The 22,496-nt window shown below is 48.7% G+C and overlaps 1 protein-coding gene across 8 annotated transcripts in view; it reads left to right on the forward strand.

Annotated features, from left to right (window-relative positions):
- COL14A1 (collagen type XIV alpha 1 chain) overlaps nt 1-22,496 on the forward strand; it is a 225,232-nt gene that overhangs the window by 195,266 nt on the left and 7,470 nt on the right. For all 8 annotated transcript variants that reach the window (XR_009595100.1, XM_060394001.1, XM_042254547.1 and 5 more), the window contains exon 45: nt 1,746-1,934. Coding sequence is in view for 7 of the 8 variants with exons in the window: in XM_060394001.1 (XP_060249984.1) it covers nt 1,746-1,934 (189 nt within the window). In the remaining variant the exon portion in view is untranslated. The remainder of the gene's footprint in view (nt 1-1,745; nt 1,935-22,496) is intronic.

Below are 22,496 nucleotides of genomic sequence, written 5' to 3' on the forward strand. Positions count from 1 at the left end.
CCCCGGAACACGCTTCACGTCACGCCTGCCCCGTTTCTTCGTTTAAACCTGAACTTTCCCTCTAGTTTGGATACTCCCTCTATTTCACCGTTAGTCCGTTTTATGCCAAATAGCACACTAGTGTGTGTGAGATAGAGAAGTTACAAGGGAAACTACTTAAATTAACTCCAAAATAAGACTCTCTGAAAACACAATTAGTTGTAGAAGGGAAACAACTCGAGCAGAATATGTCTGCAGCTGACCTGCGTCTTGGATTATTCTGTGGGGTCTCATTTCAAGTATACAGTGTAAATGGTACAGAGTTGTTTTAAGGAAGCCTAAGGGTTAAATCCTAATGACTCATTGGCCATAGCATAAGGACTATATCACAGTAGTTACTGTCTTATTCCACTTTGGAATAGAAATATTGTGCGGATATGTGATTGTTTGAAACGTGGCCTAAAAATTGAGATTTCAAAATCCAATTTTTCCCCTCAGGAATTGTCAGATTCCTGTGAATACTTTCTCGGAAACCAGCGGGGTTATACCAGAGCTGAAACAGGCCTGTAAAACGGGGAGGGCCTGCCTGTCAACGTCCTTGTCGGAGAAGGACGCGGCGGAGGCTGACGCGGCCCCATGAGCGCAGCCCAGCCTCTCCGGAGCCGCGCCTCTGTCACCGAGCTTCATCTTTCCTCCCTTCAGCTCCGCCTCCGAGCTTGGTTACCACGTGGCTTATAGTTCCTCACTTGCTCGGTTATCTGCTGTTCAGTCCAGAGCTAATCAGAAGAATTATGCTAGGAAACGTTGAACTGTGTGAGGCTCCAGTGACGACCTCTGGAGAAGTAGCGGAGGACGCCCCTTTATCAGAGCAGGAAGCTGAGACAGCAGGGGCCGAAACGGCTGCTCCTGCCCGGACTGCCAGGAGCGAGCCTCCCGGCGGGCCTGCGTCATCAGCCGCCCTGTCCTAATGACGGCCCTGCTCCTAGGCTTGAGAAGGCATCGACCGTATCTTGGAAATCTCCCCTCTAGAAACGGTTGCCATTTCTTATTTAGGGTTAGATATTTAAAGAGGAATAAATAATAGTCATTTGGAAAGTTCACTTCTGTAGGGAAATATTGTCTACTGACGATGCTGGGAAAATGGGGAATTATGATATCAAATTTTTTCTCAGTTTTTACTTGTGCTTATTAACATCCATTCTTACAGGCTCAACTGAGTTAAGGGATAATGAGAGAAAGCCAAATTAAAAAAAAAATAAAGCTAGTGAGAGTTTCTGCAGCTGGGACTCAAGTAAAGGTTTCTGCAAAAAGGCTTGGCAATGAAGAGATGAGTTGAAACAGGGTGCTTGTCCGGGGATTTGTGAGCAAGAGGGTGGGGTAGGCTTTGTGGGTTGGGAAAAAAGACAAATCATTTGGGTGGAAATTGCTGGAAAAGGGGACTGCTGGGTGAGGGTTTAGGGGTCAGATAAATGTTGGGGTAAAGATACAATTTATGACCCCTGCTCAGTGATACTTACCGAGATGCTGACGTGAGCTATCGAATTCCAAATGCATGAGATGGAATTTGAACACAGTCCAGCTGCTAATATCATCCAAAGGGAAATACAGAATCTTTTCATTTGGAAATCAACTTATTTCAGAGGGATATGCCTCTTGCCTTGGTGGGTGTCTAACAGAATTGTCCGGAGCCTTGACAAATAGTATGTCCAGCTCTCCCATTGCACGCATGACCATTCATCGGATGCTGTGTGTCTTTCCTGTCTCAGGTCACATGTCCAGGTACACGGCCATCCTTAACCAGATTCCCAGCCACTCGACATCAGTGCGGACCATCCAGGGGCCTCCCGGAGAGCCTGGGAGGCCGGGCTCCCCGGGAACTCCTGGTGAGCAAGGACCCCCGGGCGCCCCGGGCTTCCCAGGAAATGCAGGTGTGCCAGGCTCCCCAGGAGAGCGAGGTAAGCAGGCTGTGCCTCTCACTGGGTGCGCTGACACGGGTAGCAGGGGCGCTCTCGCAGGGACGGCATTCCAGAGAATGGACTGAATTAATTCTGCCCCGTCTATTCTCCAGCTTCTTGTTTGCTTATCCCCAATACTGAGAAAGTTGAGTAAGCGACAGCGTGTTTATTAATAAAGCTTGCGTCCAGAAGGAGGATCAGAACTCCCAATTCACCTCTAAGAAGCTTTTGAGCTAAAGAGAGAAAGGTGTCCTCTCTGGATGGATGAATTAAAAAAACTGTGCCCCAGCCAGGTAGCATTAGAAAATGCTTCATCTGGACAGATGTAGCGTCCCACATGCGTGTCAACTGAAACAATGAAAGAAGCACAGCCTCACAGCGGGAGCTGTGTTTATCTGGCAGATCTGCTGAGGACTTAAGCCCCGGGCACAGCCGCTCAGGTTCCTCTAGGGACGGCTCCAAACAGGGGAGGGAGGGGCCAGTTGTACATGCCAGGTTTGTTTTGGCAACGAAAGCCAGCTAGTGGGAGCATCGAAAGATGACTGTTCATTGAAGAGAAACAGGCAGGCGCCTCAAGTGAGTGAACTTGCACTCTCCTGTGCATGTGAAGACTCGAGAGTCTGGGCCCATGGAAACCACTGCCTCGAGGTGAACCTTGTCTCTCTTTGGCTGGTATTCTGTTCTTTCCCATCCTGCGTCGCCCCAGCGCGCCCTGCTGGGGGCGGCGGTGGTGGCTGCGGGCCTGGTGGGCGCAGCATCGCTTGTTGGTGTGGCCGGCGGCATTCTCGGTCCTCCTGTGCCGTGGCAAGTGGGGAGCTCGCTTTCCAGGACTGGGGCTGCTTTTGCGCGGTGTCCGTGCTAGGCAACAGTCAGTAGCAGCCTCGAGGTAAGACATGAGTCATATCAACTCAATGACTCAGATGTGCCTACAGAGACCGTGCTAATTCTAACCTTCAAATGAAATAGACATTTAATCTGTTTGTGGCTCATCTTCCTATGACGTGAGGTGGTATTTTATTTAATAATTCTGTGGGTCAGTGTTTAATTTTCTCTACTAAAGTGTCTTTCTAATAGAGATCCTCCTTAGCCTTTTCTTCCACCCTTGCCAGGTCTCAGCAGTATTGTGCAATATAGTAATGGACTCTTTTGATCGAATTTCAGCCAGCTCTGTAATTGACCAAGATCTCTCACTCCAGAAGCAGGTCAGATCAAAGAGATGTGGGAGAATGGGGTTCCCGATTAACCACAAAGAGGCGATAGGAAGAGTTTCACACTTTCTAGGGCACGGTTTCATGGAATGCAGATCCGGAGAAGAGCTGCCTAGTGAGGCCTGCTCTGTGAGTCACACTGCTTTAATGAGATGGGCTGGATGTGCTCCTCTGATCAAATGTGGGACGCAGAATGCCGATCACGGAGGTAATGTTTCATGCTGGTTCTTGCTCCATGCTGACAGGCCAGGTGCGTTGCTGCCTCTGCGCTTTTGGGCGCTTACTTCATCCTCCCCACTTCTGGAAATGTCCTTCCTTTTCCCTGCCTGCGTGTCTCACTCTTAGTTCGAGACTCAGCCTAACCCCTGTCACATGCATGAAGTTTCTGCTGAAGATTCTAGACCCACACGTGTCGCCGCCCCCTGCATGCCTGGGACTCCGTCTCTCGTGCCAGTTCCGGCCGTCATCACGTGTTAGTGAACAGCGCGACTGCGGAAGGCAAGGGTCAGGTCTGAACTGCTCTGCAAGAACAGGCCCTCGCTAGAGCATCGTTGCTGTGATCGCAACCCAGTTCTGCTTTTCCTTTCCGAAGGGTTTTCCCGTGCCAGGGCACTAAGTCAGCAGATGCAGAGAAGGACATGGTTTCCTCACGGAATGCCAGCGATCTGGCAGCCAGGACGGTGGCCGTCTCTGTCAGCAGGATGCCCTCCAGGGTGTGGGTGGTGGATCGGCCGTGACTCAGGGAGCACCTGGCCAGCGCTGAGTCACTCGGCAAGGCGCAGGATGTCTCTGTTCTTTTTGGAAGTCCTGTCCTCATTGCCAGATTGCCTTCCCTGCTCTGCAAGAACACCCCAGTGCTGGGAAGAGAGGAAACCTCGGCCGGGGTCCTCAAGTAGCGGCCCAGACAGCCCTTGAAATACGAGTTTCTGCGATGGAATTATCTGACACAGACACGCATATTCCTAAAGAGTGTGGTAAACACACAGAGTCCTGCATTTCACGAGCAGGAAGGGTGGACAGTCAGACAGTGAGAGGTGCTCTTTGAGCACGAGGGAAGGCGGGCTCGTCCTGCCATTTACTCATCTGTTTGTTTCTGGCTGAGCTGGGTCTCCGCTCCCGCAGGGCCCTCTGTGTGGTTGGGGCACTCGGGCTTCTCCTCGCGGCTCTCTCGTCATGGAGCGCGGGCTGCAGGCGCGCGGACTTCGGTCGTTGCGGCTCACGGCTCTAGAGCGCAGACTCTGCAGTTTGGGTCACAGCTCCGTGGCCCTGTGGCATGTGGGATCTTCCCGGATCAGGGACCAAACCCGCGTCTCCTGCACTGAGAGGCAGGTTCTTCACCACTGGACCTCCAGGGAAGCCCGGGAAGCTGACCTTGGTTGATCACCAGCTGGGGGTGTGTGCTTTGGGGAGTAAGGTTGGGGTGTATAGGCCAACATCCAGAGAACTCTTCATTCCCAGCAAAGTATTTCAATCCCATTGCAACTGGGGTTTGTGGTTGCAAGAACAATAATTTAAGAAAGAAATTCATGTCGCCTCACCATATTTTGTTAGTTTCGGGTGTACGGCAAAGTGATTCATCTTTTGATCTCAGCCTTGTGGTCCAAGTACCCGGGAAGGAGTGGTACGGAAAAATGTCTGCCTTTCCACTAAATCAAAACAGCCACATTTTAAAACCAAAGAAGTTTCAGCCACCTTTTCTTCTGGCCTTTGCATTTTATATAAGAAAGAAGCGCAGGAAGACATTGAGGTCCCAAGAGGCTGGAAGTCAGCCAGGGTCAGGGCTGGAAATGAAAACAGGGGTCACGTTCGAGGTTTTTTCTGTGTGAAATATGATTATACTCTAGAGTACAATTTTAAAAGGACACTATATCATAAAGGGTAAAAGTGAGCATCATTACTAGGCAGTTTACCTAGGCAAGTAATAAGCCACGAAAGAAAGACTGAAAGAAATGGGGATGTTGAAGCTGGCGTAGCATTGCGTGGAGCCTCTTTCTGCTGAGTCTTCATTTAAAAAAAAAAACAGGACTCTTGTGCACGCTGCTGCTGGTGCTGCTGAGTCGCTTCAGCTGTGTCCAACTCTGTGCGACCCCGTGGACAGCTGCTGTATTCGAAATGGATAGCCAGCAAGGACTGTCGCAGAGCACATGGAACTCTGCTTGGTGTTGTGTTGCCGTCTGGATGGGAGAGGGCTGGGGAGAATGGATGCATGTATATCCGGGGCCGAGTCCCTTCTGTATTCGCCTGAATCTGCCACGACTCTGTTAATTGGCTAAACCCTGATACAACATAAAAAGTTCAAAGTTTGAGAAAAACCATGACTCCACTGACTTTGGCCAAGTTTTCACCAGTGGTGCGCCATGCGATTTCTCTCCTCTAGTTTTTTGAAAGGATTTTCAGACTCAAGCATAATGTACAAGAAGGAATGCATCTCCCATCACGACGTGGTCTGCACGTCGTTCAAACTCGCACGGCTGAGGCAGACAGAGACAAAACTTGCCCTTGCCATTGCTTCCTGTTTTCTTTTGTTGAAAGGCTGAAGGGCATCCTGGAGAACTCTCTGCAAAACTCCAATAACCTATATGGGAAACGAATCTGAAAAAGAATAGATATATGTATACGCATAACTAAGTCACTTTGCGGTACACCTGAGCCTAACACAGCATTCCAAGTCAACTGTGCTCCAGTATAATTCTTGTTAAAGGTTAAAGGGTATCTTTGGATTTTATGACCTCAGTTTGAAACATATTGTGCTGGTTCAAGATCTTTGACTAACTCTCTTTTTATAACTGATATATTACAGACAAAGAATATGCATTTTTAGAGAACAGAAATTACGACATTCTATTCCTTCGGTATTAGCTAGATGACATGGTGACCATTCATGACTTTCCTCATTCCCTAACAGAAGCCTGTACTTTCACTCCATCTGATTGTCTTCCTCAATCTTGTTAATCCTGTATCTCCTTGACCTTAAACAAAGTATCGTTGTTCAGTCACTCAGTCGTGTGAGTGGACTGCAGCACGGCAGGCCTCCCTGTCCATCACCAACTCCTGGAGTTTACCCAAACTCATGTCCATCGAGTCAGTGATGCCATCCAACCATCTCATCCTCTGTCGTCCCCTTCTCCTCCCGCCTTCAGTCTTTCCCAGCATCAGGGTCTTTCCAAATGAGTCAGCTCTTCACAGCAGGTGGCCAAAGTACTGGAGCTTCAGCTTCAGCATCAGTCATTCCAGTGAATATTCAGGACTGATCTCCTATAGAATGGACTGGTTGGATCTCCTTGCAGTCCAAGGGACTCTCCAGAGTCTTCTCCAACACCACGGTTCAAAAGCATCAATTCTTCGGCACTCAGCCTTCTGTATGGTCTAACTCTCCCATCCATACGTGACTATGGAAAAGCTATAGCTTTGACTAGTCAGAACTTTGTCAGCAAAGTAATGTCTCTGCTTTTTTAATATGCTGTCTAGGTTTGTCATAGTTTTTCTTCCAAGGAGCAGGCATCTTTTAATTTCATGGCTGCAGTCACCTTCTGCAGTGATTTTGGAGCCCAAGAAAATAAAGTCTGTCACTGTTTCCACTGTTTTCCCATCCATTTGCCGTGAAGTGATGGGACCTGATGCCGAGAACTGGGTTGGCCAGAAAGTTTGTTCGTGTTTTCCTGTAGGCTGGCTCTAGTTCCGCTTTTGTTGTTGTTTTAGTCGCTCAGTCGTGTCCAGCTCTTTGCAACCCCGTGGACTGCAGCCTGCCAGGCTCCTCTGTCCGTGGGATTTTCCAGGCAAGAGTTCTGAAGTGGGCTGCCATTTCCTCCTCCAGGGGATCCTCCCGACCGGGGATGGAGCCCGTCTCCTGCGTCGGCAGGTGGATTTCTTACCATTGAGCCGCCAGGGAAGCCCCGAGTAGTGCTTGTCTTTAACTTCATCAGAAACAATTAGATTGTATTGTGACAGCTGTCATATCAGTGTGCATTTAAAAAGTTATCAAAATTGGCGCATTTTTGGGTAGCCATTTTAATATTGAAGATGGAAGAAAAAGGCTACATTTTTGGCATATTCAGTTCAGTTCAGTTCAGTCGCTCAGTTGTGTCCGACTCTTTGCGACTCCGTGGACGGCAGCACACCAGGCCTCCCTGTCCATCACCAACTCCCGGACCATGTCCGTTGAGTCGGTGATGCTATCCAACCATCTCGTCCTCTGTCGTCCCCTTCTCTTCCTGCCCTCAGTCTTCCCTAGTATCAGGGTCTTTTCAAGTGAGTCAGTTCTTTGCATCATGTGGACAAAGTATTGGAGTTTCAGCTCTAGCATCAGTCCTTCCAATGAACACCCAGGACTGATCTCCTTTAGGATAGACTGGTTGGATCTCCTTGCAGTCCAAGGGACTCTCAAGAGTCTTCTCCAACACCACAGTTCAAAAGCATCAATTCTTCTGCACTCAGCTTTCTTCACAGTCCAACTCTCACATCCATACATGACCACTGGGAAAACCATAGCCTTGACTAGATGGACATTTGTTGACAAAGTAATGTCTCTGCTTTTGAATATACTATCTAGGTTGGTCATAACTTTTCTTCCAAGGAGTAAGCGTCTTTTAATTCCATGGCTGCAGTCACTATCTGCAGTGATTTTGGAGCCCCAAAAAATAAAGTCTGACACTGTTTCCACTGTTTCCCCATCTATTTCCCATGAAGTGATGGGACCAGATTCCATGATCTTCGTTTTCTGAATGTTGAGCTTTAAGCCAACTTTTTCACTCTCCTCTTTCACTTTCATCAAGAGGCTTTTTAGTTCCTCTTCACTTTCTGCCGTAAGGGTGGTGTCATCTGCATATCTGAGGTGATTGATATTTCTCCCAGCAATCTTGATTCTAGCTTGTGCTTCCTCCAGCCCAACATTTCTCATGATGTACTCTGCATATAAGTTAAATTTAGAATATCATGCTTTACTATTTCAAGAAAGGTAAAAATGCAACTGACATCCAAAATGAGATTTATGCAGCGTATGGAGAAGGTGCTGTGACTGACTGAGCGCTGAAAGGGGCTGACGGAGTTTCGGGCTGAAGATGTGTCTCTGGGTCGGCTTCGGGGGGCCGACCAGTTGAATTGACAATGATCAAATTCACTGAGAAGAGATTCACTGAGAACAATCAGCTTTATCTTGGGGCTGCCCAGGTGGTTCAGTGGTACAAACCCACCTGCCAGCGCAGGAACACAAGAGACGCGGTTCAATCCCTGGGTCGGGAAGATCTCCTGGAGAAGGACACGGCAACCCACTCCAGTGGTCCTGCCTGGAGAATCCCATGGACAGAGGAGCCTGGCGGGCTACAGTCCATGAGGTTGAAAAGAGTCAGACACAACACAGCACAGATAAAATATTATATCACTTGAGAGATAGCCGCTACACTCAAAATATCCAAATCAGGGTTGAAAATCATTTGCATCAGCTTGGTTATGTTAATCACTTTGATGGTTGGGTTCCACGTAAGTAAGAGAAAGCCTTCTTGCCCTATCTCTGCATGAGACTATCTACCGAGACATAGTCAGAATGTTCCATTTTTAAAACAAATCATGATGGGCAATAAAAAATGAATACAATAATATGAGACAGAAGAAATTGTGGGGCAAGTGAAACTAGCCACTGCCAACCACACCAAAGGCCGGTTTTCATCCAAAAAAGATGGTGTTGTGTATATGGTGGGACTGGAAAGGAATCTACCGTGAGCTCCTTCTGGAAAACCAAAGGATTAATTCCAACAAGTACTGGTCCCAATTAGACCCACGGAAAGCAGCACTCAACAAAAGCCCCTGGAGCTGGGCAAGAATGTCTGTCAGGATAACACAGTACTGCATGCCTCTTTGGTGACCAGGCGAAAGCCGTCATAGCTTGGCTGGGAAGTTCTGATCCATCCGCTGTATTCACCAGACATTGCTCTTTTGGATTTCCATTTATTTCAGTCTTTACCAAATTCTGTTAATGGAAAAAATTTCAGTTCCCTGGAAGACTGTAAAAGGCACCTGGAGCAATTCTTTGCTCAAAAAGATGAAAAAAAGTTTTGGGACGATGGAATCATGAAGTTGCCTGAAACATGGCAGAAGGTGTGGAACAAAACGGTGGACACATTCAATAAAGCTCCTGGTGAAAGGAAAAGTATGCCTTTTATTTCTACTGGTACTTGAACAGCAAAGGAGGTTTTCGGACGACCCGCTAACGTTCCTAAGGCTGTGTGGAACCGTCTCTAGCTGTCTCTAGACAGAGGAGCTCACACTGCTCACCGAAAGCTGAAACCGCGGGTGTGGTGGTTTAGTCTCAGCCGTGCCCCCTTTACGACCCCATGGACTGCAGCCCGCCAGGCTCCTCTGTCCATGGGGTTTCACAGGCAAGAACACTGGAGTGGGTCACCAGTCCCTTCTCCAGGGGATCTTCCTGAGCCAGGGATCGAGCCTGCGTCTCTTGCACTGGCAGGCAGCTTCTTTACCACTGAGATACCAGGGAAGCCCAGAACACTCCGACTGAGCCTCGGCTAGCTGCTGTGTCCAGAGCCGGAGGGCTCCACTCGCACCACAGAAGCAAACGTGAGGCAGCCCCGTTGCTCGCTTGCTTTCTCTCCTCGCTTACACTGTATTGTTGCCTTATGGCAAAGAAAGGTGATTGCTCCGTGGGCTAGAATCTTGCTGCATTTCCATCTCCAGGCAAATGGCTCTGTATTCTGGCTTCCAGAATTCAGCAGGCGTTCGGATCAGCTCTGAGTTTCCTCTGTTGGTTCCTGAACTGTGACAGTTGAGCCCTGACTGTTCTGACTGCCTCACTCTCCACTCACAGCCTCGTATGATTCTAACTAGATCCTCCTAAGAACTCAGTGTCTAATTCTGATCTCCGGATGTCATTCCCAGATGACTGTCCTGTTCACGTCCTTATTCCGTGTATTCAGATGGTCACCATCCTCACTAGGATCTTGAACCATCTAGAAACCCAGACAACAGTTAAATTCATTGGTCTAGAGTCCACAAAATTTAGTTTCTTTCTTTCCCTGAAAAGGACGGGGGGATTTCCTGGTTTCTGTCTCAGGCAGTTACTTCAGTTTCCATGGCTTTCCAAAATGTATTAGAGGAACCTTTCAGCTAAAGCTTTTCACTTTTAGATTGTGTATCCATAACAGCTGGAATTCATAGCTGGTTTACTTTGTACGCTAAATCAACAAGTATTTACGGAATGCAAGGTTTGCGTAAGGCTCTTGGCGGGGCGGGGTGCGAGGTAATACTATTTGCGGCTTTTGCTCGTCAGGCCTCAGGTGCATCTGCCAGTATTGTGCTGTGTCCCGTATACGCAGTCTCCTTTGGGTAAAACAAACTGTAAACTTTGATAAGAAGCAATGCTACGCTCATTCCCGTGTGGCAGCCTGGACGGGTGGGGAGTTTGGGGGAGAATGGACCCGTGTGTGTGAAAAGAGAAGAGAGAAGCAGTGCTGCCATTTCTTTGGCAAGCACTTAATAAATCGTCAGTTGCCTAGTACGTTATTAATGCTCATAAAGACTTTATGAGAGCAGTACCAGCCCTGTTTTGGGTGGGGAAACTGAGGCTGAGTGAGATGGCCAGTTGTCACAAAAGCCCCCCGCTGGACAGCAGGGACCTGAGTTCAAGTCCACCTGTGTGTGGTTGCGGAATAACTGTCTGAGCTTGTGCCCTCTGCCCGCCGTCGCCTGTGAATTCACGGTGTAGTGGGCGTTTCCCAGAGGAGGCCCGAGCTGTGCAGGGTTTGGTGAACCCTGTTTCATTATTGCTCCTAATATCCATACTTCGCAGCACGTCAACTGCTAGCTGACCGGAGTGTCTTAGTGGCTGGTGGCTGTGCGATTTGCAAGCTTCTTACACGTCTTGTTGTGCCATGTCTGGGTAGCCTTGGGGCCTCCATGACCCGGCAGATGCCAGCTTTGAAGTGAGGTCAGGTGAACTGTTTTTGGTGCATATGAACATGATAAAGACATTTTTTTATGGTTATACATTTTGGCACTTGACATTTCTTCTAGATTTTAGCACAGGCTCAGTAGGGGAGTAACCTACAGGGAGATCGGGCACAGATCTGGCAGTCTGAGATGCATGGATGGACGTGGACCTCTACTGCCATATCTCACCCTGGGGGCAAATAGGAGAAACCGGGGGCAAATAGGAGAAACCGGGGACAAAGTGATTTGATCTTGTTTTGCTTCCAATATCTTAGAATAGAACTGCTTTCTCCTCACTCTGTGTGATGCCTCTTTAGCTGGAAACTGAATAAGGTGATGGAAACAATGTATCAACAGTTAGAGGTGTCAGTCACATACAGGCTAGGATCCGAACTTTGCCACAGAGGAGCTGTGGAATCTTGGGTGCTTAACCTTACAGTTTAGCCTTTCTGATTATTCATTCATCCAACCAGCACCTTCTGAGCGCCTACTGCATGTCAGCTTTTTCTTTTCAAGTGCCTTGCATGGAGACAGACCTTAAACAAAAAATACATGAATAGCTCAATTTCACCTGTTATATGTTATGAAAAAATATAGGCTGCTCTATTAGAAGGAAATGGCAACCCACTCCAGTATTCTTGCCTGGAGAATCCCATGGACGGGGAAGCCTGGTAGGCTACTGTCCATGGGGTCGCAAAGAGTCAGACACGACGGAGCGACGTCACTTACTTACTTACTTATAGCATGGAAGAGGGGACTCTGGCTTAGTCTATTGAATCAGTGATGTTTTAGCCAAGATCTGAAAATTTAGGGTTTGCCATAACAATAAGAAAAAAGTCAGAAGCCGGTATTCCAGGCAGAGATAGCGATAGCACGTGCAAAGGTCCTGAGGTGAGAAAGGATTTGAAACTGGTAAAGCCCTGATTCTTAAGCCTAGCAAACATAATGTCTCCTAATTTATAACAAATAATTTGTAGCATTTCTGTTAGTGTTCTAAACTGAAAGTTATAGGTAATAAATATAACCTACCTTCACACATAATTAAAAAAATAAACCAGAGTGCCCCAGTGGGTAACATAAAGAAGGAAAAGGGGAGTGAATGATTGTCAGGAGGTTTATCCCCACATGCAAATTTCCAGCATAGCTACACTGGGAACATAATGAAGGAGTCGAAATGTACTTGTGTTTAAGGATTATTACCAGGCAGCAGCTCCGAGTTCCAGGCGATGTAGCTGAGGTTTATCCGTGACTGCGTCTCTGCATCTGTCTCTGCTGTGTTCACAGGGAAGCTCTGCTGGGATCGCAGACACGTCACTGGCGTTACACAAATAACGTAAACCACCTTCTCCTACTTTTTCAGGCACATCTTGGTTAACACATCTCTTGATTTTTCACCATGTCTTTTTCCCTACTTCTTGGGGTCAGTGTCTTTCCCCATGCCAGCACCTGAAAAAAAGTTTATGGGAAATGACCGGGTGGTATCCACTGCAAAGACCTGCCCTGCTGGAACTGATTGGTTTCTATAAATTTCGCTAGCACTTTATACCTGCTCTGTCTTCTGGATGTAAAAGTGCTCTAGTCATTCCAATATTATTACTGAGGACCAAAAATATCAATATTGGAACATTACCCTTAATCAAGAGAAAATGTCACGTTTGTCTAAAGGCTAATACGAGGGTGATTTCCACCATAAAAGCTTGATGCTGGGGTGGTTTCTTCTCTTGTGGCTCAGCGGTAAAAAGTCTGCCTGTCAGTGCAGGAGACACAGGAGATGTGGGTCAGATCCCTGGGTCAGGAGGATCCCCTGGAGGAGGCATGCAGCCCGCTCCAGTGTTCTTGCCTGGAGACTCCTGTGGACAGAGGAGCCTGGTGGGCTGCCTGCCGCGGTGCTGCAACGAGTCGGACACGAGTGAAGGGACTGAGCGTGCAGAGTGGTTTCTACCCTCTGTTGGCTCCCTAGGTTGATTTGTTATTGTTCTTTGAGGATAAAATCCCTGAGTGACTTCTGAAGTCCAGAAATGACTCTCTTGGAGCTTTCTCTGCCACAGAAGATCAAATCTCTAATGACTGAATGTAAAGAAAGACAAGATTTAAAGGTCAGTTTTCATCAGTCAGATTCTGTGGTTGACTTGGAAAAAGATGGACTTTGTTTCAGAAAATGAGAGGAGGGAGCTGGGAGAAGAAGATGAAACACAGCTGAGCTCCGCCAGCAGACACCGGCAGAGAAGGTACCAGCCATCCATGGCTGCCGCGAGTCGGGGGCACCGCCTTCCAAAGACACAGAAGTGGCTTTCAGGGCGAGAGGTGACGCACCCGTGCCGAGGCTGACGCCGAGTCCCTTGCGCTGTGCCAGCTTCCCGAGCATTCACGGTGCTGAGAGGTCTAGAGGAAGAAAGAGGCCCCGAGGGTTCGCAGCTGGGAGAGAGAAGCAGGGTTCTTGCATTCAGTATTCCTGTTGTTGAAAAGAGCTGTTGGCACAGAAGATGTCTTTGGCAGAAACCTTTGGTCACAGATTCAGAAATGAAGCACAGTAGTTGTGAGCCAGGAATGCCGCAGTGGTAAGCATCTGTGAAACTTCTTAATGTCCCTTGTATCCTGCTTTATTCCTGGAAAAATTTTCTTTATGGGACGGACCAACTTGATGAAAGATAGAGGGCTGGGAGAGCTCTCATAATAATTTACTGGTTGATGCCTAAGTATTCACGAGTCTTCCCTGTGATACTGTATCATGGTTGGCACTCAGTCGCACGAGACACCATCTTTTCATTGCTGGTGAAGATCTGCTGAAATGCCTGTTTGCCTTCTCCCTCTCTGGCGTTCTCCATCCTCTGCCTCTCATTTCCTGAGAGATGAATTCCAGAGAAGTAGAGCTTTCTCTTTTCTCACCCATTAATTATCTGGTAAAGTCCAATTTGAATGTCCTCTGGAACAAGACCTTTCTCTGAAAGTTTGATGGATTGTGTTTTCCTAACGTTTAGTGACCTTAAGGTGTTGGCAATGAATGCTTCTTCTTTTTATCTTTGTACCGTGTTTTATTTTGTAGGTTTTCCCCCCCTGTTACAAAGTACCCCCTTGCATTATCATGGTTGCAGAGAGAAGCTCTAGGTGCTGATCTGTGACTGTGAACAAACAAGCTGTGAACAATGTGAGCAATTACGACTTAGCAGCTTCAGACAAGGAAGCAAGTGTAATCATGGAGTTCATGGTCGGGCTTCAGGGCTGGTTTAGCCGGGTGCTTCTGGCTCAGGGTCTCTGGTGCGTGCTTAATCGCTCAGTCATGTCTGACTTTGCGACCCCACGGACTGTAGCCCACCGGGCTCCTCTGCCCATGGGATTCTCCAGGCAAGAACACTGGAGTGGGCTGCCATGCCCTCCTCCACGGGATCTTCCCGATCCAAGGATCGAACCCACGTCTCCTGCGTCTCCGGCATTGGCAGGTGGGTTCTGTACCCCTAGCGCCACCTGCGAAGGCTGGGTCTCTCGTGGGGCTGCAGGTGAGATGTCAGTCAGGGCACGGTCATCTGAAGGCTCCACGGGGGCAGGCTGGCCTGCTGCTGACGTGGCTGGCTCACCCCACCCGGGACGACGGCGGTCTCAGGCGCGCCCTGGCCTCTCTGTGCACATCTGCGTGAGAAGGATGCGTCTCCACAGGGACGCTCGGGTGTTGGCTCAGCTGCTTTCCTCAGAGCGAGTGCTCCCAGAGAGAGCAGGGGCAGCCACGGGGCCCGTTATGGACTGAGAAGTCCCAGCGTCGCTCTTTGCATATCCTCTTGTTAGCACAGAGTCACTGAGACATGCCCCCGCTCAATAGAAGGGGACGAAGCTGTACCTTCTGAAGGGAGAGTCAGTACAGAATGGGAGAATATGCGTTCAGTCGCACTCCTCTGGATTAAACCCAGGTTTTCTGCCCTTGCAGCGTAACCAGGGTGATGCGCTCATCTGTAAGAGTGATTTCCACGCAGTCAGACTTCCAGGACTCTTGTGAAGGCTGGCTCACGCCCTGTCTGCCTGTTTTCACCGTTTAAATGGGTGTCTTTCTCTCCTACCTCTTTTAAATCATTCAAATTCCAGATGTGGCTTTTTAAAGCGAAATTCGAGATGTAGATTTAAACACCTTGAAAGAGTAGCACCTATTGGAAAATTCTTTTTGTAGACTAACACTTTTTTGGGTATCTGTTTCTGGAATTAACTGTAGTTAGGATAAAATCGATTTCCAGTCAAACACAAAGAGGTACTTTAGAAGTCACTGACAAGTCATAGTCATCATTCAACTGTGTCCCTAGCTTTGTACTATTGTGTTATGACTGTTACAATAACAGAAAACCTGTAGCTGGTATGTTATCTTCTTTTTGCCGTGGAAGCTGATACGGTTGTTTCTGTAGCTTAAATTTGTTTTGGAATCCTTAATTGGAAGGTCTGTGTAATAAGTTGTGGCAGAGTCTTGCACTGGATTTCAGTCCTTGTCTTGGGCAATGCTGGAATACTGCCCAATGTTAACGCCTTCTCAGTAGGATATTTTTGTGTAGTCCTATGTCATATTTCCCCACCAGCTGCTCTTCAAGTCGGTACCCTTTGTTCTAGCCAAAAGGAGCTGCTCAGGGCTCTCAGTATCAGTCAGCTTTTGCTGCAAAACCAAACACAAAAATCTCAGTAACACACAATACGTTTATCTCCCACCACATGCCGGTGGGAGACAGGGCAGCTCCTCTGTGCTGGGGTCCTGGCTGGAGGGGCAGTGACTCCAGAGTATGTTCTCCTTACGGCAGCGACAGACATCAATAGGCTGACCCACCCGCCTGTCGTATTTCAAGCCTTTGTTCACATCGCGGCCACTGATACTCCACTGGGCAAAGCAAGTCACACGGCCGAGCCCAGATCCCAGGAGCGGGGAAGTCCTCTGCGGGGAGTCGGACGTGCAGTTCTCGTGGGGGAGCCCAGCCGCCGCCCCTGCCCGCCACGGTCTCGTCCATGCCTGCTCCTTTCTGGCCTCGTGCTGACTCCTGCGCCGCCCCGTCCTCACACCTTTCGTGGGTTTCACATGTTCTTCCGGCTCCGCAGAACTCCCTTCCTCTGGTTTATTCAGGCTCAAACTTCGAAACGCGTCTCAACGGCCAGCCCTGCCGGACCGCTCCTCCTCCCCAGGGCGGGCGGGCTGCCCAGTGTGTTGGCCACGCCTGCGGTACCCCCACTGAAGCGGGCCAGGGCCTCCCCTCGGTGCCCCCGGCCCCAGACGCACGCCTGCCTCCCAGCTGTCTCTGTACTGTGATTCGTCTCACTCTGTGCTGTGATTGTCGGCGTTCTCGTCTGTCTTCCCACCGGACTCTGGTTTCCTTGAATGGGACCATGCTTTTCCTCTACACACCTTCCCAAGGAGCCTGAACGAATATTTGACACGCGAAGCAACGGCTGATTCCTACCTCGTTACCGTGTGAATATATCACGTAGCGCCCAAGTTGAATACGTTTTCTTGAATTGTCTCTGATTGGCTTTGCTTCTGTTATTTCACTGATGAGACTGTGTGCTCCCCACTAACCAGATTTGGCGTCTGCTTTCCGTTTATGCCTCGTAATGCCTGACACCCAGCAGTTACGTTGTGACTCATAAGTGATTTATGGTGCTAATTACCACGTGCTTAGCTTTTTAGCTGCCGTTCCTCACTCAACCCAAGACTCATGAGCAAAGCAGAAGCCCGCGCCGTTCTGGTCCATCCATCCAAAGACATCCTATTAATAGCCAGTCACTGCCAAGTTGACAGTGTCAGCATTCTCTCAAGTCATCATCATGTAATTTTAGCCAGAACAGCAGGGTAAAATTTTTAAGTAGAAATTTCGGTTATACTGGATATATCTAATATGCATTTCCTATTGCATATATAATAGAAATTGCACTGGGTATTTCAGAGCCCAAATGTGAGCGTCTAATTTAGATATCTGTGGTCAAAGGTCAAAAGACCTTCTGCCTGTATTGCACACAGACAATCTAGAGAGAGGAGAGACTTTCTCTTCTTTATTTTTGTTGAGGGATAATTACAATTCTCTGTGGGTTTCTGCCAAGCATCAACACGGATCAGCTGTAAGTACATATACGCCCCTTCCTGAGTCTCCGCCCACCTCCCGCCCCATCCCACTGCTCTAGGTTGTCACAGAGCCCAGCTTGAGTTCCTTGAGTCATACAGCAGATTCCCACGGGCTATTTTATCTTTCCTTTATTTTTTTATCATTGTTTTCCTTTTTTCTTCCAGTTGTATTGAGATTTAACTAGCACACAGCACTGTGTGAGTTTAGCACAATGGTTTGGCTCAGCTACATCAGGAAACAGGGCCGTGATAAGCTTGATGACATCCATCCTGTTGCATAGATACAAAATTAAAGAATCAGGAAAAAATGGGTTTTTTTCTTGTGAAAATACTCTTAAGATTCACTCCCTTGATAACATTAATGTCTCTACCATGTCGTGCCTTCCTTCCCTAGTGCTCACCTATCTATAGCTGTAAGTTTGTACATCTTGACGGCATCCACCCGATTTCCTTCCCCCACCCCCTTTCTTTCAAATGTGGGAAGGTACTTTGGCATTTTCTAAATTTCTGGCCCTGAGCATAAGCAAGTGAAATGAAATAATAACAAGTTTTAGTTTATGTGATAAAAACTAAAGCTGTTTATATTAGCTATGATAAACCATTTTCAGAGAATTTTTGGCACAGCTTTAAAAGCAGTAAATACATTGTAATAAATAAGTGTAACAGAAGGCATTTGTGTAGCTAGGTGAAAACACGCATAGAGGAGATGTCCTCATTAGCCGCCTCCATTCTCTTGGTTCTAAATTCAACTTCGACGTGAAATCACTCTGTGTATGTGTGTTAGTGGCTCAGCCGTGTCCAATCCTTTGGGACCCTGTGGACTGTAGCCCTCCAGGCTCCTCTGTCCGCGGGATCCTCCAGGCAAGAACCCTAGAGTGGCTGCCATTTCCTTCTCCAGGGGATCTTCCCCACCCAGGGACCAAACCCGGGTCTCCTGCATTGCAGGTGGATTCTTTACCAGCGGAGCCACCAGGGGAGGGTGTGTGTGTGTGTGTGTGTGTGTGTGTGTGTGTGTGTGTGTGTGTGTGTGTGTGTGTGTGTGTGTGTAGCAGAGTAATCTGACTTTTCTGAACTTGTTGCTAGCTTGGAAAAACATGATGCGGACCACAGACATACGCTGTGTCCATCTCAGTAGTGACTTGTCCCGCTTATTGGTGAGGGCTGTTGGCCGTAATGCGCTTTGTTTTGAGCTCTGTGAGACCTGGGCCTTGTCCCAGCACCCTGACGCGACCCCCTCCTTCCCCAGAGTGGGGAGCATCACGCTGCTCTTCGGTTCTGTGAGGACGAAGACCAGACCGCGCTCTAACTTGAACACCTATTTGAATATCACCAGCCAGCTGAGTATTCATGCAGAACCTATAATACCCATTTTTTAAAACTGCAGCAATTGGCTCGTTTTTCTGCTACGTTTGAATCATCCATCCTTTTTCCAGCCATCAGTGCTGGACATGATATGATGGCGTTTGAAGAAGAGCAATGCAAACCTTGGAGCTGAAAGTGATAGGCCGGCATTTCCTGTTAGGACCCAGGAGGCCGTAACCCCAGGGGCTCGGCCGAGTGGACAGAGCCCCAGGCTTCCTGCTGTGTGGCGCCTGCCCCTCCCTGCCCTCCGGCTGCAAGCAGCAAGGTGCAGTCGGGTTGCTGATGAGCTGGGGGCTCGAGGTCCGCTGTCCCCTCGCCCCTCCTCCCTCCTGTGGCTGCGTGTCTTTCTGTTCCCAGGCTGCCTTGAGCTCTGCTCCTGGCCGGGTTCAACCAGTGGGAGCCATGGGCTAGGGCCGAGGGTCTGATGAGGAGAGAAGTCAGGCTGTTCCTCCCTCACCCCAACCGGCCTCCTCAGCCGCCCCGGCTGTGGCCAAGCCCCTGTGTGGCTCCTGCTTCCACTGGACCCCTGTCTCTCTCTTTCCAGACCCTTCCAGAAGGCCCAGGCATTGGGCTCCGGGCACACCAGGCACACCCTTCCTCTCCTTGTCCCTGCATGCCTGGCGGCCATAGTTGCTTCCTGCTGCTGCCGGGGTGTGGGTTGCCTCCTCATCTCTATTTGGCTTCTCAGCCCTTCTCTCACCCATGTAACCAAATCTCTGCACCAGGTTCCCTCTTCCTGAGGGAATGGTCCCTGCTGGATCCCGAATTATAGAGGCATGCTACATGACCAGTTGTTTAAAGGAGAAGGCTGTAGAGAGGTGGACTCTTAGCAATGGTTTGCAAAGATTGTTTACATTTAAAACCAATCTGAGGACGTGCCTGGAGGTCCAGCAGTTAGGATTCTGTGCTTCTGCTGCATGGGGCACAGGTTCAATCCCTGGTCAGGGAATGAAGATCCCACAAACCTTGCCTTGCAGCTCAAAAACAAGAAAAACAAAAATATTTATGTTCTAGTCTTGGCCACTGAAGCACAAAACTTGGAGCTCTACGTGCTGGTACTAATCCTACAGCCCAAACGTAAAAAGAACAAAGCCTGGAAAAGGGCATAAAATGCTTGTTGGATTGAGTCCAATTAATCTGCCATCTTGTAATGAGGTATTTGTTCCAGGACCTTGTACCTAGCAGGCATTCAAGCATACACTGAATGAAAAATTAACTCTACTTGGAATGTATTGCCAGCCATTTCCCAGGCAACAGACAATATAATAACACAGCTGAAGCCTTGTCTTACATTTTCTGTGGCTTCTTGGTAGAATTACAATGAAAGCATTACCCAGGCCTTGCATATCTGCCTGGGCATAAATTCTGAGAGTCGCTCCGAACAGCTGGGATGAGGAGGGAATGAATGACTGCTCCGGGGAGTGCCTTGAGACTCCAGCCTGAGTGCTTGCTGCGCTCAGGGCACCGGAGAAATGAGTCGGCTCTCCCCACTTGGAGGTCAACAGGCCAAAGAAAACAGGAAGCTGATAACCAAAGGCCAGACCCTGGGCAAGTCATCAGAGTGAACAAGATAAATCTTCTGAAAATCAACCCCGAGTCTTGCTCAGAGCAGAAGGCAAGAGTGCAAACCAGGGGAGATGAGCTGAGGAGATGTGATAACCACAGGACTGATTGCTGAGTGTGGAGCTGGAGAAAACGTGCAGCTTGGTTGGGCAGGCAGCTCAAGGAGCCGTGATAGCAGCAAGCAAGACACGGGCAGCCTCGGAAGCCAGCTTGGGGTGGAGCGGCGGGGAGTGCTACAGCTCTGTGTCTAGGCTCCGGCATCACCCGGCCTGTGTTCAAACTGCGGCTCTTATTAAAGGCAAGTCGCTTAACCTGTCTGAATCACAGCCCGCTTTTCAGGTTGAGTACTGCCCATCATCGTGGTTCTTGGGAAGACACAGTGAGTTTATACGTGTAAAGCATTTAGATCCAAAACCTGGGAGGCCGCGTGTCGGCACAGGTGGCGTGCCGATTGTCCGCAGTCAGGCTCTGTGCTCCTTTCCTCCGTCCCTTTGTTTGGCAGATACTTCCCGAGTGCCTGGTCTGTGTCTGGTACTAGGGATACAAGGATGAACGGAAACAAGCAGGTCTCTGCCTTCGTACATCCATAGAAGAAAACACTGGAGGGACCTCCCTGGTGATCGCGCTCCCAGAGCAGGGGGCCCAGGTCCCTCCCTGGTCAGGGAACGGGTTGCACACTGAGCAGCAGCTGAGGCCTGCTGCAGACAAATGAACACGGATGCTTTAGCAAAGAAAACATCGGAGGGCTGGTCTTCGGTTAGTGGGGAGGCGGGCTCAGCGAGCCGTGATGTGGTTGCTAATGAGACTTTTAAAGAATATTATCTAGTTTATTTGGCTGTACCGGGTCTGGGATGCAGCTTGTGGGATCTAGTTCCCTGATATCGAGCTAGGTATTGAACTCTGGCCTCCTGCATTGGGAGCATGGAGTCTTAGCCACTGGACCGCCAGGGAGATCCCGCAATGAGACTTTTAAAGAAAGAATGACAGCCATCCAGGGAGGGATGTCGATGGTGATGGAGGCCAGGCAGTGCAGGGGAGGGGGTGCGGGAAGCCTCTACTTTCTCTTCAGTATTGCTTGTGAACCTGACTGCTCTAAAAGAGTAAAGTCTATTTTTAAAGTTTTTTTTTTAACTTGTAAAGATTTTCTTTTAAAAAGAAAGAAATACAAGAATAAGATCTTAAATTTTTTAATGAGAGCAAGATCTAAGAGAGTAGATCGTAAAAATTCTCATTAAAAAAAGGGAAAAAGGAAGAATGAATAAATAATAGAAAAGACTCTATTCTAATTATTTTTGGTAACTCCACAGAAAACTAAGGATATTTTAGTCTTAGCTCAAATCGGATTTTTGGAAAGTTAGGTCTTCATTTCTATCAGCTATGCTCATTTTTTAAAAAAATGACAGAAACTGCAGTTTGATTGGGCTCCATGATATTCATCTCTACATGACGCCAGTAGCTGATATGGCCACATAAGGAACTTGTTAGGAAAAAACAGTTTTCACAAAAGCCGCGCGTGTGGAAGTAAAAGCAGGCTTCCAGCCTAAGAGATTCTGTGTGTTGATCCTTCAAAGGTCGTGCCTGCTCTTAACCATCAGCTGCGTGCTGTGTAGACATGCAGTCATCCCGTTATTCTTCCAGTGTTTGCTGGACCACCTACTATGTGAGAGCTTGGATCTGACGCTGGAGCAATAAATAAGGCGCGATCCCTGCACTCAGCAGGCTCTTGGTTCCAGGCCGGATGAACGTAAAAATAAGCAATGCGATGGGATCAGAGCCAAGGGAGGCGCAGATGATAAGGAAGCACACCACCATCCATCTGTGCATTCAGGAAATAACTGTTAGTTACGTGCTGTTTGGAAGGCACCGTAAGTTCGTGAAGTATTCCATATTTAGAGGCTTCCCTGGTGACTCAGCTGGTAAAGAATCTGCCTGCAGTGCCGGAGACCCTGGTTCGATCCCTGGGTTGGGAAAATCCCCTGGAGAAGGAAATGGCAACCCGCCCCAGTATTCTTGCCCGGGAAATCCCATGGACAGTCCGTGGGGTCGCAAAGAGACACGACTCAGCAATAAACCACCGCCACCTGGAAATGCTGGGGACACGGCCACGAGTGGAGTGGAGAATCCTTGCCTTTGGACTTGTTGTGCTTCTGCCCGTTACAGCTGTAGAGAGGGGTGAATTGAGTCTTGAAGAATGAGAAGTATTTGTGGAGATGGCCGGGGAGTAAGCTGTGGCCTCGGGGGTCCCCCTGTCTTCGTGGACAGGGTGCTGGCACTTAGCTCTGGAGACCCCCTCTCGGTGCCAAGTGGCCCCACCTTGGACCCTCACCAGAGAGATGCACGAGGGAGCCCCTATTGTGGGCGGTGGCTGCAGGCAGGCACTCAGTCTATAGACTTCTGTGCTGTCTCAGGAACAGTTGC

Source organism: Ovis aries, chromosome 9 (assembly GCF_016772045.2).
Source record: "Ovis aries strain OAR_USU_Benz2616 breed Rambouillet chromosome 9, ARS-UI_Ramb_v3.0, whole genome shotgun sequence".
Taxonomy (NCBI): Eukaryota; Metazoa; Chordata; class Mammalia; order Artiodactyla; family Bovidae; genus Ovis; species Ovis aries.